At 61.9% G+C, this 14,215-nt stretch overlaps 1 protein-coding gene across 1 annotated transcript; it reads left to right on the top strand.

Annotated features, from left to right (window-relative positions):
* Nucleotides 1-948: 948 nt before the first annotated feature.
* Nucleotides 949-11,279, top strand: LOC125917589 (tektin-1-like; the record flags this gene model as incomplete). Its single annotated transcript, XM_049623751.1, has 6 exons — nt 949-1,114; nt 2,581-2,709; nt 3,131-3,274; nt 3,638-3,860; nt 10,223-10,419; nt 11,027-11,279. Coding segments are annotated over 6 exons (1,067 nt in total), but the record flags the coding sequence as incomplete, so codon positions are not given.
* Between the last annotated feature and the right edge of the window lie 2,936 nt (nt 11,280-14,215).

Below are 14,215 nucleotides of genomic sequence, written 5' to 3'. Positions count from 1 at the left end.
ACAGCTGGGGGGTTGCTGTGGCAAGAGCACAGGGTGGGGGGTTCTGGGACAGACAGCTGGGGAGGGGGCTGTGGCAGGTGCACAAGATCAGGGGTTCTGGAGGAGACAAGCATCGCCAGCGAGCAGGCAGGCAGCGAAAGCACTCCGGGCAGAGGTCCTGGGGAGTAAGCAAAGCCGTTGGCTAATCGATGGGTTTGAATATACCTGTGGGTCATAGTTCTGTCAGAAAGTTGAAGGAAAAGTTAGTAATGAGTATCTGGAAAGTGAAACAAAAACACAACTAGCAGCCCCTCTGAAAACAAACAAAAACGTGTAAGAGAAGAAACTGGTATTAGCACGCTGCCTGGCTCAGGTATAAATAGCTTCACATATTTGCAGTATCATAAGCAAGTGTGAAATTATTGTTTAACCAGAAGCCAATGCGGCCGTATCGGGAAGACAGAAGGTCAGGGACGTGCTGTGTGAGCGCAGATCCTGGTCTTTCCACCACAGGAAACTGACCGACGTCGTTGAAAGTGATCCTGAACAAGCAGCCGTGTGAGCAAATGCAGGAGGAAATTCTAAAAGCATTTAGAAGGCAGTTGCTTCCAGAAAGCGGGATTGGGTGGGGAAGGGTCTGCAAAACTTGGTCCGTTTGACTTTTCAAACACCGTAGGTTTCCAGCTTTGATCGGATTAAACGTTATGAAAAACACGGGTATTGAAGAATTAGAGCGACCCGCGTGGATGGTGTTTGCACGAACTCCACCTTGGTTTTGTAAGAAGAGATCCCTTCCCTCCCTCCTGCCGCCCGGCCCCGCCCTCCCCCAGTCGGCACCTAACGATGACCCGAAGGTGCCCCAAGCAGCAGAGAACGTGTCCCGGCTGGTTTAGGTCTCTAATCCCAGAGCCGGTGGCCCCGGGAGCGGGCTGGCCCCCGTGTGACTCCGTGTCCTCTCTGTGTGCCCAGAACAGAGGCTCGAGGAGGTCAGGTTCTGGAAGAAGGAGCTGGATGACAAGCTGGAGGAGCTGGTGTGCACCACCGAAGACCTGCTCGCCTACCGGACCAGACTGGAGAACGCGCTGGAGAGCCTGAAGGAGCCCCTGCACATCACCCAGATGTGCCTGGAGTACAGGTGGGCGGGGGGGGGGGGCTCCCCGAGGGACCTCTGCTGGGAGTCACCGGGTGCTGGGTGGCGGGTCGCCGGGGGCAAACGAGGACATTTCTCTCGGCCTCCCGCGGTGGCGGGCAGCTGGCGGGCAGCGGAAGGAGCTCTTGTCTGCCTTAAGTTAAGTGGAAGTTAGGGCTGGGTTTGTGCACGGCAAAATGGTGCTGAATTTAAATAGGGTGGTTTCTGTCTGTCTCACACTTAGGGAGTCTGCAGACGGCGCAGGGCTGGCACGGTGCGCACCGTGCTAGGCTCCGGGCGCCTGCCATCCCGTGCCCTGCCGCATGCATTCATCCCCCCAGGTTACCTCGCGTCGCCAGACGGCAGCCGGCGCTCCAGCCATTTCGTCTGTGTTCCCGCAAGGAGGAATAATTAGGGCTTGGTATTTGCCATTTCCACCTGCATCCCACTGACCAGAGCTTAGTCACATGGCCACGCCAGCGGTCTAGCGTGGACGCGCAGGGCAGGCCCAGCTCCTCCAGGACGGGTTTGCTCCCGTGCACCAAGCCACACGGGAGCATTTTGTCACCCAGAGGGCCCTGTGCAGACATACCTCTTACTGTCCCTTTGCTCCTACCAGTCCTGGGAGTGGGCGGTGCTGTCTGCTCTGGGGAGACACTGTTCCAGTTTTCACGGGGCCCCCCTGGGCTCACAGTCCTCTCCCTCCAACCCGATGCCTCCAAGATCAAGTGGCAGCTCCTTGGCCAGACCCCCCAGGGTCCTAGCGACCGAGCCCAGGGACCTCTCTGGACCCTCACCTCACGCCCAGCAGTGGGGTGGGCTCAGTCGGGTGTGCAGAGTTTGAGACCTCGCGGCTGGAAGAGGTGGGGCCTTCCCGCCACGCACGGCCACGCGGGGTGGACAGAGAGATCGGCAGGGACGGGTCCTTCTGGGGGGAAAAATGGGGGGACGTGGCGTGACGCTGGGTGAGATACTTGCTCTGAAGCGCCGTTTCCTCGAGTTTGCTGGAAAGGGCACGTCACAAATGCCCTTGAAAAGGCCGGCACGACACCTGTGGTGTCACGGACGCCCAGCGTGGGCATACGAGCCTGCGTCGTGGTTACTATCAAAGGGCATCTTTCTGGATTCAAATCCTCGGCAACAGTCAGGACTGGGTCCTGTTTCCAGGAAGGAAACAGGCGGGTTTGGAATTCTAAGTCAAAAGACGACGTTTCTAACGAGCGAATAAAAAGGAAAAGGCTCCTGAATGAAGGCGAAATCGAGGGGACGAGTGTATCCGCCGTGAGCAGCGAGCAATCGATCGTCTTGCTTCCTTGTGGTTTGGATATTTTGAAGTCTCGCAGATGCGGACCCACGCACGTCCCGGCCACGCCGCCCAGACGGGTCTGGCCGTGCTCAAACCTGTTGTCCGGCCAGACGGCGTGTCGAGCGTCCCCGGCCCGTTGGATGAGCAGCCCCTTCCTCTCGTCCAGGGAGAAGCGGGTCGGCATCGACCTGGTGCACGACAAGGTGGAGCAGGAGCTGGTGAAGGAGGCCGAGATCATCCGCGGGGTGACGGCCTTGCTGACCCGCACCTTGGAGGAGGTGTCCGAGCAGATCAGGTGCGTCCGTGCGGCCCGCCTGCGTCCGCCCGGGGCGTGCCCAGGAAACAGGCCCCAGGCGGGGCCCCGGAACACGCAGAATCAGGCCTACGTGACAGCCGCCCCCTGGCCGTGGCGGGGGACGGGGGGGGGGGGGGGGCAGGGATTCACCCCGAAGGACACGGAGCCGTTTCCCACCAGCGCTCAGCCCCCACGTTCCGCACTCTTCCGCGCCGACATCAGGAGCCGTCCCGGTGGGAGGGAGGGTCTGGAAGGCCAGGGTGGGTGACCCAGTGGTGAGCGCGGTGCCGGGGGCGGGCGGGAGGGGAGCAGGCGCCGTGTCCTGCGCCAGGCTCGCGGTGGCTGGTGTCCCAGGGTCTCCGGGGGCCCGCGGGTGCCGCCTGGGCGTCGCAGAGGGAACCCCGCTTCCTTCTTCCCGCAGGCTGAACCGCTCGGCCAAGTACCACCTGGAGAAGGACCTGAAGGACAAGTTTGTGGCCCTGACCATCGACGACGTTTGCTTCTCCCTCAACAACAACTCCCCGAACATCCGATGCTCGGAGGACGCCGTGAGGGTGGAGCCCCAGTGAGCGGCCCGGGGCGGGGGTGGGGGCGCCTCAGGGGCGTCTGATACAAAAGCTCTAAACAGTGAGAACTTGTCCTGTTTTAAACGTACGGGGGGCACGTTAATCACCCCCTTTCCGGCCCACACCCGCGGACACAGCCCGAGTCGGGTGCGCGTTTGCGGCGCCCGGCACCAGAGCGACAGAGGTGGCCACGGAGGGGCCGCTGCTGGCTCTTTCTGGAGAGGGGGGCTTCCTCGTGCTCCCGACCCGGGGAGGGGGGGGGGGCAGGCCGAGCTTCCGCGGATCCGCGGGGCCCCGTCGCCCGGGCGCACCCCCTTCCGCAGCCCGACGCGCCGCGAGTGAGCGCGTGGCTTCCGTCTCAGCTCCGTGAGCCCGGAGGACTGGCTGGGGTTCTCCAACGCCAACGTGGAGAAGGCCGCCAAGCAGAGGAGCAGCTCCCTGGCGCTGAAGGCCCTGGTGGACCGGATCCTGTCCCAGACGGCTGGCGACCTGCGCCGGCAGTGTGACGCGGTGGACGCGGCGTTCAGGGACGGGCTGCAGGAGACCAAGGGCGCCAGGGACAAGCTGGCCGCTCACCTGGCCAAGGTGAGCCCCTCGGCGGGGGAAGCGGGAGGCTCGCCGGGGTCGGGGGGGGGGGGGGGGGGGGGGGGCGGCGGGACCAGCCCGGCCCCCCGGCCTGTGCTCGTGGTCCGCAAGGAGGAAGGCTGTTCGGCCCCCCGGCTCGGCCGCAGGGCTCGGCTTCTGGGGTCGGAGGGGACTTTGCCCCGTTCGGGGGGCCTCCGCGTCGTCTCTACGAAGAGCAGGCCGTCTGCCCACCCCGGGCCTCGGCTCCGCTCGCGTGCGAGGTGGCCACGTCCTTCGTGACTCCGAAATTCCACGAGTTCGTCGGATGCCGCCGATCGCCCCATCCCCGCCGGAGTTTCAGGATTCGGGCGCCGCGTGCCTCTCGGTCACCCGCTGCTGGGCTGCTGGCCTGGCGTTCGGGACAAACTAGAGCTACGGGGCCCCGACTTCCAGCATCTGCCGGTTTCTGTGGTGTAAGCACTTGGGGCCGCCTACGTGGCAGCGGGCCGGCAGAGTTGCACTCGGACCTTGAACCCAGGCCTTGGCCGTCGGACAGCTCAGCCGCGCGAGGAGCCACACGGGCAGAAAGCGGGGTTCCGTCAGCACCGCGGGGTTCAGCCAGCACCTGGCGGGATTGAGTCAGCACCTGGCGGGATTGAGTCAGCACTTTAGGGTTCAGTCAGCACCGAGGGGTTCAGTCAGCACCTAGCGGGATTCAGTCAGCAATGCAGGGTTCAGTCAGCCCCTGGCGGGATTCACTCATCGCCGCGGGATTTAGTCAGTACCATGGGGTTCATTCAACACCTGGCGGGATTGAGTCAGCACCTGGCGGGATTGAGTCAGCACCTGGCGGGATTGAGTCAGCACCGCAGGGTTCAGTCAGCACCACGGGGTTCAGCCAGCACCTGGCGGGGTTCAGTCAGCACCGCGGGGTTTAGTCAGCACCTGGTGGGATTCAGTCAGCACCTGGCGGGGCTCAGTAAGTACCTGGCGGGATTCAGTCAGCACCGCGGGATTCACTCAGCACCGTGGGATTCATTCAGTACCACGGTATTCACTGAGCACTTGGCGGGGTTCGGTTAGCACCTGGTGGGATTCAGTCAGCACCGCGGGGTTCAGTCGGCACCTGGCAGGATTCAGTCAGTACCTAGAAGGATTCAGTCAACACCGCGGGGCTTAGTTAGCACCTGGTGGGATTCGGGCAGCACCTGGCGGGGCTCAGTAAGTACCTGGCGGGGTTCAGTCAGCACCGTGGGATTCATTCAGTACCACGGTATTCACTCAGCACTTGGCGGGGTTCGGTCAGCACTTGGCGGGGTTCGGTCAGCACCTGTCGGGGTTCAGTCAGCACCGCGGGAGCGAGAAGAGCCTGGCGGGTGAGCGCGTGGACCCCGGACAGATGGAGCCCGTGTGGCGCTGGGGGGCCCCCTTAACGTTTGTGCACTTTTTGACGGACCCCCAGGTGCAGCGGCCGGGGAGACACCGCTGACGAGGCCCGCGGGCCCTAGAGGCGGACGCCCGCTCAGGGTCGGGCGGAGACGCGGGTGGCCGGGGCCCGCAGCGGGCGTGAGGGGCCCGGGCTTCCTGGGGCTTCCTGGGCAGACGCGGCAGGGCCGACAGAGCAGCTCGGGACGGCCTGAGTGACGTGAGAGGTTCTCTGGGCCTCGGGGGCGTCCCTGGCACCTGGCCCTGGGGGGCTAAGGCGGGGAAGTACGGCCCCCGGGCTCGGGGCGCACAGAGCCGGCCGAGCCCCAGACCATCGGTCTGCCGGCAGCGAGCGCAGGCGGCCCCTTCGCCGTCGCCAGGCCCTCCCCGCCGGCAAGGGTTGGTGTTTCGATGGCAGGACATCAGGATATGCAGAAAACTGACAGCGTGCGCAATCCGCCTGAGCCCCGTTGCTTATCTTCCTCGTTGCTAACGTAGGGAGCCGCCTGGGTAGGTCGGGGTGACAGCAGACAGCCCCGGCCGGGCCCCCAGGACGTGCCGCACGCGAGTTGCACGCGTAAACGTACGCACGTGGATGTGGCTCATACGACGTATCCCCGGTGCAAACTGGCGGCCGCCGCTGAGAGTGCTATGAACGGCCAGGGAGCAGGAGGAGGCTTGGTGGGGGCCCCGGAAGGAAGGCGGGTCTGAGGCAGGAGGGAGGGGGAAGGTAGCCTGGGGCAGGAGGGGTCGCGGCCCCCGGAGCCGAGGACCCGCGGGTGCTGAGTCCACAAGGGATCCAGCTGTCCGGACAGGCTGGGGGGGGGGTGTCCGGTTCAGTGAGACCCGGCAGACCCCGCAGGGCGGCCTGGGGGGCAGCAGGTGGGGGTGGGGCCTCAGCCGCAGGACTGCCACCAGTAAGACGTGACAACGAGAGGGGCAGCGTCGTGGTCCCCCTCTCTAGGGTGAGGACGCCGGGGCCACAAAGGTTGACAGCTTTGTTACGGCCCCGGGGCTCACGGGCTCACGGGCTCACGGGTGGCAGCGCCGGGCGCGGAGCCTGGGCCGGGTGGCTCCCATCACTGCCTCCCGTCACGGCAACCGCAAAGGCTGTGTCTCTGCTGACCCCACGCATGGGAGGGATGGGCGGGCACGTGGGGGGTGACTGGGTGGCACAGCCGAGGGGGTGGGACGTCGGCCACGTGTCACAGGAGGCGACCCACACGCACCCCGCAATCGTTCCGATGTTCACAAGGGTCGGCACGGGGACTGTCCCCTGTCCTTTGGGCGGATCAGAGACAAGGCTGCTGTGGGGGCTGGTGACCTCGCCCTGGGAGTGGCGGGTCAGGGATCCCCCAGGTCAGGGAGCGGAGGGGTCGGAGAACGCAGGGCCAGGGAGCCGTGGGGTCGGGGAGCTCGGCGTCTGGCAGCCTGTGCTCCGAATGGGTGACTGGGGCTGCCGGCACCGTCTGGCTCTGAGACGAAAGCCTCAGGCCCAGCCGGGCCGCTCACGGGGAACGAGACGGACCGTGAGAGTCACGCGCCTCGTTCCTTGAGTGACCGTCGGTGGGCTTCCAACGCGCCTGGCGCTGCAACCCTTCTTGCAGACGGACCGAGGGTCACCAGCAGATTCGCATCCTCGGGCCGCCCTTCCTCAGCTGCCGCCATCGAGCACGACCTGATTAACTCGCCCTCGGCGAGCGGCTTTCCCGCGCGGCCGACGGCAGGGCCGCTCGAGCCTCACTCGGACCCTCAGTTTCATTTTTGTGAAGAAATCCCGCTCCTGGGGGCGGGGAATGTTGCGCCGTGTGGCGCAGACGTCCGGCCCTGCTGTGCGGTCTCCTTGATTAACAAAACCCCCCCTTGATGCGCCTTAAACGTGCAAAACGCAAAGGCTGCTTTCCTTGTGTGGCCGTAACGAGCGTGCGCAGGTGCACCAAGTAAGGTGGCCGCGGAAGTCGCGCTGTCGGGTCACGACCGTGGCTTTGGGGTTTGTGACGTTTGGGGCGGCGCAAAGTGGTGACAGCCGGGCCCGTGCCGTCTGTCGACCTGCCACCGTAGTCCAGAAGGAGCCACTGTAATGAATGCACGTGGCTGTGTTCCAGTAAAACCTTATTTCTGGGCACCGAAATTTGAATTTTACATAATTTTCACACGACGTGAAATCTCATCCTTCTTTTGTTTTTTTCAACCACTTAGATACGTGAACACCTGTCTTTCACTCTTTTCTAGAGTCTACTTATTTTCGAGAGGGGGAGGGAGCGTGTGTGCATATGAGCATGTGTGAGTGAGGGAGAGACAGAATCCGAAGCAGCCTCCGTGCTGCCAGGGCAGAGCCCGACGCCAGGGCGTGATCCCGTGAACCGTGAGATCGTGACCTGAGCCGAAAGCAAGAGTTGGACGCTTCACCGGCTGAGCGGCCCAGGCGCCCTGTGAAAACCTTCCTTTAAAGAGAAAAGATGGGCCACAGACTCGGAGAAAAGACGTGCAAAACACACGTCCGATAAGGGACCAGCACCCAAAATAGGCAGAGAACTCTTAAAACTCACCGAGAAGGAGACAAACAGACCGACTGAACCATGGGCAAAAGACGTGAACAGACGCGTCACAGGAGGAGACACGGGTGGCTGAGCTCGAGGAAAGAGGCACCACGTGGCGGGTCGCCAGGGAGGCGCCTGTGAAGGCAGCGGGACGCCGCGCGCACCTGCAGAAAATCCAGCAGGGGACGGCGCTAAACGCTGGCGAGGAGGCGGGGCAACGGGCTGCAGTCCGTCCCGGTGGGAGCGGGGAGGGCAGCTCGGCAGCCTCTTAGGAAACCGAGCGCGCGCGTAAATCCAGCGGTCTCGCTGCGGGGCGTTTGCCCAGATGTGTTGAAAATTTATGTCCACACGAAACCCTGCGTCCGAACGTTCGTAGGACTTTACTCAGGATCGTCGAAACTTGGAAGCAGCCAAGGTGTCCTTCCATAGATGAACGGACGGAGAGGCCGTGGTCCACCCACACGACGGAATGTTACCCAGAGAAAGAGAAACAAGCTGTCAGGCCACAGAGAGACGTGGAGGAACCTCAGCGATCGCTAAGTGAGAGGCGTCCATCTGAAATCCATGCCGAGCTAGTCGTTGTCTGATCCCACCCACGTGACGTTCTGGAGAGGGCGTGGCTACAGGGACTGACGTGGCCGGGGTCTCCGTGAGGGGGAGGGGTGAACAGGAGGTGCATGGGAGGGGCGGTTTAGGGCAGTGAAGTTATCCCGTGTGACCTGTGTCATCACACGTGTGTCCAGATCCACAGGATGTGCCTAACGTGAGCCCTAACGTCACCGTCGACTAGTTACTAACGTGTCAGCAAGGTTCACCGATTGTGGCAAACGCACGACACCGGTGCCAGACGCTGACGATGGAGAAATCCGCCCTCCAGGGAGAGGGGGTATGTGGGAACTCTGGACGTGCCGCTCGTTTGCTGAAACCCTAAAACTGCTCTTGAAAAGAGTCTGCTAATTAAAAAGACAATTTTTTTTAACGTTTATTTATTTTTGAGACAGAGGGAGACAGAGCATGAATGGGGGAGGGTCACAGAGAGGGGGAGACACAGAATCCGAAACAGGCTCCAGGCTCTGAGCAGTCAGCACAGAGCCTGACGCGGGGCTTGAACCCACGGACCGCGAGATCATGACCTGAGCCGAAGTTGGACGCTTAACCGACTGAGCCACCCAGGCGCCCCTAAAAAGACAATTTTTTTTTTTTTAATTTTGTGTACAAACAGAAACAGGCATCAGACTGGGTTTGGCCATACTGCTGACTCCTGACCTAACCCATGGTGACCAATTTTGTTTTCAAGAATCTGTGTGTATGTTGGGTATTTTAAGCATTTGTAAAATTTAAGAGAATGTAGCCTGTTTTTAAAGGATTATAACTTGAGCCGAACTCGGATGCTTAACCGACTGAGCCACCCAGGTGCCCCGAGAGGTCTTATGTTTTATTTATTTTTTTTTTAATTTTTTTTTCAACGTTTTTTATTTATTTTTGGGACAGAGAGAGACAGAGCATGAACTGGGGAGGGGCAGAGAGAGAGGGAGACACAGAATCGGAAACAGGCTCCAGGCTCCGAGCCATCAGCCCAGAGCCTGACGCGGGGCTCGAACTCAAGGACCGCGAGATCGTGACCTGGCTGAAGTCGGACGCTTAACCGACTGCGCTACCCAGGCGCCCCTGAGGTCTTATGTTTTAAAAACACGTACTCAACTTTTTAAGACTAAGGTGATACAATATCTGGGATTTGCCTTAAAATGGTTGAGTGGATGGGCGGGGCTGGGATGGAAAAGAGCTGACCATATAGTGATTGCTGCTTAAATTGATGAGGGGCCCACCGGGGTCACTATCCTCTCTACTTCTGTGTTCTTCTGGAAATTTCCATGATGCAAAGTTTAAAAACAAAAAAGCTTAAGGAAGAAATACAATTTCAAACTAGTTAAGTATTCATCTAAAACCCCAAGTCACTTCTAAGTGATCTTTTCTGCGCACAAGCCCCCATCAAAGAGACCCCGAGGCAGCTCGTCCACTCTCTCCAGGCTTCTAGGGTGGACCCCGGGCCGGCGGGCAGACCGACAGGGAAACGGGCAGCTTTGTGCTCCCGGCACAGGGCACCCGGCCGAGGTCGGCGGGCAGCCTGCGGCCCACGCTCAGGGCGTTCTCCAGGGAACCCACGTGCCCGGGGAAGGACGTGAGGCGACAGTGGCCTCGTTCATCCCACCGGCGAGGTTCTGAGGGTCGGTGAGCCTCCTCACCGGCCAGCTGTGCCCTCGGCAGGGAGGAGAGGTCAGGCGCGTCCCGGGGCCCTGCGGGGGCGCAAGTCTGAGGTCCCGCCTTGCTCACCTACGTGATCGCAGCAGCCGTGAGAGTGTGTGCGGCCGAGTGCTGAACGGCACAGCCCGCCCTCACTGTCTCCGATCCGCTTGCAAGGTCATGGAAGAGATTGCTTGCCAGGAGAAAAATGTCACGGTTCTCGAAAAGGCCATCGCTGACCAGGAAGGACCCGCCAAGGTGGCTCACACGCGCCTGGAGACCAGAACGCACCGGCCTAACGTGGAGCTGTGTCGCGACGCCGCGCAGTGTCGGCTGGTCAGGGAGGTCCAAGAGATCGCCCACAGCGTCGCCAGGTAGGGGGCGCCGGCACTCGGGGTGCACAGGACTGTGCGCGTGGACTGTGAACAGGGCTGGGCAGAGCCACGTGGGCATGAGCGCATTTGCACCGGTGAAGTTCGAGGGCTCCCTTTCTAGAGGGCGGCCACTTGCTGTCATGCAGAAAATGGGTCCCGAGGTTTAAATTTTTCTGGAGCCCAAATCCAGACGTTTAGGTAAAAATCCACAGTTGTTTTTTTAATTTTTAAAAAATATTTTATTTATTTTTGATAGAGACAGAGGACAAGTGGGGGAGGGGCAGAGAGAGGGAGACACAGAATCCGAAGCAGCTCCAGGCTCCGAGCTGTCAACACAGAGCCCGACGCGGGGCTCGAACTCATGAACCGCGAGATCATGACCTGAGCCGAAGTCGGACGCTCAACCGACCGAGCTACCCAGGGGCCCCCCAAAATCCACAGTTTTAAGCGTTGGCAGTTGGTGGGGGTTTCTGCCTTGGGAATATGGCCCCCTTTGAAGTCTCCGTGGGGAGGAAACTATCAATCTGGCTTCTGTCCCGAACACATGAACACATCCCCCCGCACCCGGCCCCGGGAAAAGCGCCTCAGGCTCTCCCTCTTCTCCTAGACTCAAGGAGACCTTGGCCCGGGCTCAGGCAGAGCTGAGGGGCCTGAACCGCAGGCAGCTGGCCCTGCAGGAGGAGGTCCAGGTGAAGGAAAACACCATCTACATCGACGAGGTGCTGTGCACCCACATGAGGAAGTCCATCCCCCCGAGGGACGGGGGTGACCAGGGCGAGTGGGCGGGGGGCCCCCGCCCCGACGCCGGCTGCTGATTGTGCCCACGGTTCAGATGCTGATTAAAGCACTTCACGACCGACCGGTGGCCCAGAGGTCTCGCTTCGGGGAGGCGGGACTGCGGTCAGAGACACAAGCTCTGGGCGGGGCCTTGGGGCCGAGGTTTGGGGGGCGGCTCGGGCCGCTGGTTGGGCAGTGGTGGCTCCCCAGTTGCACCCCACGTGCCCGGGTCCAATCGTCCATCACGGGACTCGGGGCCTGGGGCAGAGGGGTCCCAGACGTTTAGTTCTGATTCCGCCGAATGTGGTCCTGGATCCCCTACGCAGACTCGGGAGAGGGACGGACCTCTCTGGTGCCACCATCCCCGTTCCCTATGAAACCACGCCGGGGCTGCTGACTCAGACCCACTATTCAAGCCTCACAGAGAGCAGATGAGAGCAGAGGCCCTGGATCTACCCGCACCTGCAGGCGTCTCTCTGGGCCCCTTTCTGCTGGGAGACCCAAGAGGACAGAGGGGCCTCAGCTCCTAGACAGTCAGCTGAGTAATGGGGCTTGAGGAGCCGGTGGGCCCGGCTGCTGCCGCGTGGGGTCGTGCGGTTCGGGGGCAGGGGAGGGGTGGGCAGGACGCCTCTGGTTCACCGGCCGGAGGGGTCGTTAGTGGACGCGTCTGTTGCAGAGCCGGCCGTCAGGCAGGGCAGGCTGTGGTCTCAGGTCTCCAGTCAGGGAGATAGAGGGCGCCTCCTTCAGCCCCCCGGGCTCGGGGAGGGGTTCCCAGCCTCCTTCCTCCCCTGGATGCAGACAGAGGGTGTGAGTTTAGTGACCGTCTCCAGACCAACGGGTAATCATTTTTCAGACTCAAGTAACAGTAAAGGAGAAAGGAAAAACGTTCCCCGTTTCTGCCGCAGATTCAAGCCTGTGTCTGGACAAGTAGGCAGCTCTGGAGACGCAGGGGGGCCTAGGCCCCCGCACTGCCCGCCTGGGGGGGGGGCATGCCGCGCGGCCGTGTGAGCCGCGGTGACAGCCCCCCTGCCCTCACACCCGCGTCGCTTCTGCACAGCTGTGCTCACGGCTCAGGCGCGGTGAGGTCTGACCTCTCTTCCCTCGTGGTGGCTGTGGGGACTGGCCACCCGCCCTCATTCTGACGTCAAAGGGCCACCTCGCAAGTGCGGGGCTCACGTCCAGGCGCCTTGCTCGGAGCCGCTGCCACGCTCGGTGCTCACACTCCACTCGGTGATGCGGGGGTGGGGGGGGGGGCACTGGCCAGGAGGGCGGAGCCCCCGCACCCAGGGTCAGCACCTGGATTCTAGTTCCCACATGGCCAGCCGAGCCCGCCTCCTCTTAGGGCCCCCTGCAAGGTGACAGTCGGCCAGACAGCCTGGGGCCTTCCCGTCTCTGATGTTCCCTGAATCTGGCTGCCCAGCTCCAGACGCGGTGTCTTGAACAGTGTCAGACGCGGGCCCGACTCCCTCGGGGTTTAGCATCTAAGCGTTCCTTGGCCCGGAGCGTCTGTGCGGCCGGCAAGGGGTGTCCCTAACCTCTCTGAGGCTGAGGGCGTCTGCTTCGTGCCGACCTGCGCTGTGACCTGCTTGCCCAGGGGCTGCGTATCTCCTGCCGGGTGATGAGGAGGGACCCCCTCCTCTCTGCCCCGGGGGCGCCCCCGGGAGCTCCTCTGCTCTGGCTGGGAAGGGTCCGGAGCCCCTTCCCAGGTGAGAGGCAGGGGGTGTCTGTGCAGACTTGGGATTATCCCAGGGGGTGTGGTCAGCAGGTGCGAGGACTCAGCGGGAAACCCTTTCTTGTGAAAACAGCTCTGAGGGGCTCCGTGGTTCCTTGAGGTCACCACCTGGCTCAGGTCAGCCCCGTCACCTGCCTGGTCCCCACCGGTCCCCGGCTCCCAGAGTGCCCGCTGCCCCACAGGTAAACCGGGAGTAGTGAATCCCGACCAGTAAACCGGCATGTGGTCAGAGAGGACTCGATGGGGCGGTTCCATCCACTGCCATTGGCGCCTGTTCCCGCTGCTTAAAAAGGGTGGGGTCTCGGGGCGCCTGGGTGGCTCAGTCGGTTGAGCGGCTGACTTCGGCTCAGGTCATGATCTCGTGGTCCGTGAGTTCGAGCCCCGCGTCGGGCTCTGTGCTGACAGCTCGGAGCCTGGAGCCTGCTTCGGATTCTGTGTCTCCCTCTCTCTCTGACCCTCCCTCTCAAAAATAAATAAACATTAAAAAAAAAAATAAACCTTGGTTCTTGAGAACTGCATCTTCCACGGCAGCATTTCTCAGCTACACATAGTAAAACGGAAGTTTTCTCTGATTCGTCCGACGCTCCCGTGCTCCGGCGTCGCGGGGGCTCCACGTGTCCTTGCGTGGGAGGCAGTTGGCCGGAATGAAGGGAGAGGCTCTAGGTTCCGGTTGGCGTTGACGCACCTGCTTCCGGCACTTCCTGAGCGAGTGACCTCGGGCAGGTTACTCTTAAGTCCCTGTTTCCTGATCTCTGAGGGAGGGAGGATGGCGTCCACCTGCCAGGGCTGTTACGTGGGTTCAAGGAAACCGTGACCCACACCTCGCACGCACGCACTGAGCACTCCGCCCCTTGTGGGGACGCCTCCCGCTGTATGGGGGTGGGGGGTAGAAAGTGTCCCGCGTTTCAGTCAGGGACTCTGGTGTCAGCTCTGCCACTAATTGGCCGTGTGGCCCCGGGACAGCCACCTCTTCTTCTGAGTCTGTGTTCTGTCATGCACATATTAAATCCCTCACGGCCCATGGCCAACTCTGGGTCCAGGCGACAGACGTGGCCCTTCCCAGTTCCGTGCAGCCTCCTGGACCCCGTCCCAGCTTTATTTGCATCTGGGGAGCTCGGCATGTCTGAACCAGGTACAGAACTCAGGGTCACACAGCCAGTGGCCCGAGGGGACGGAGGTCACAGGTATCAGGACCCTCTGCCCACAGAGCTGAAGGCCCCTCGCTCAGTCTTCTCAGAAACAAATCCTTCACTTTTGTTGTGGCCTTGCCTGTGGGTGGTGGTCTAG

Source organism: Panthera uncia, unplaced genomic scaffold (genome assembly GCF_023721935.1).
Source record: "Panthera uncia isolate 11264 unplaced genomic scaffold, Puncia_PCG_1.0 HiC_scaffold_2052, whole genome shotgun sequence".
NCBI classification, from domain to species: domain Eukaryota; kingdom Metazoa; phylum Chordata; class Mammalia; order Carnivora; family Felidae; genus Panthera; species Panthera uncia.
This window is presented reverse-complemented; position numbering and strand designations above follow the sequence as displayed.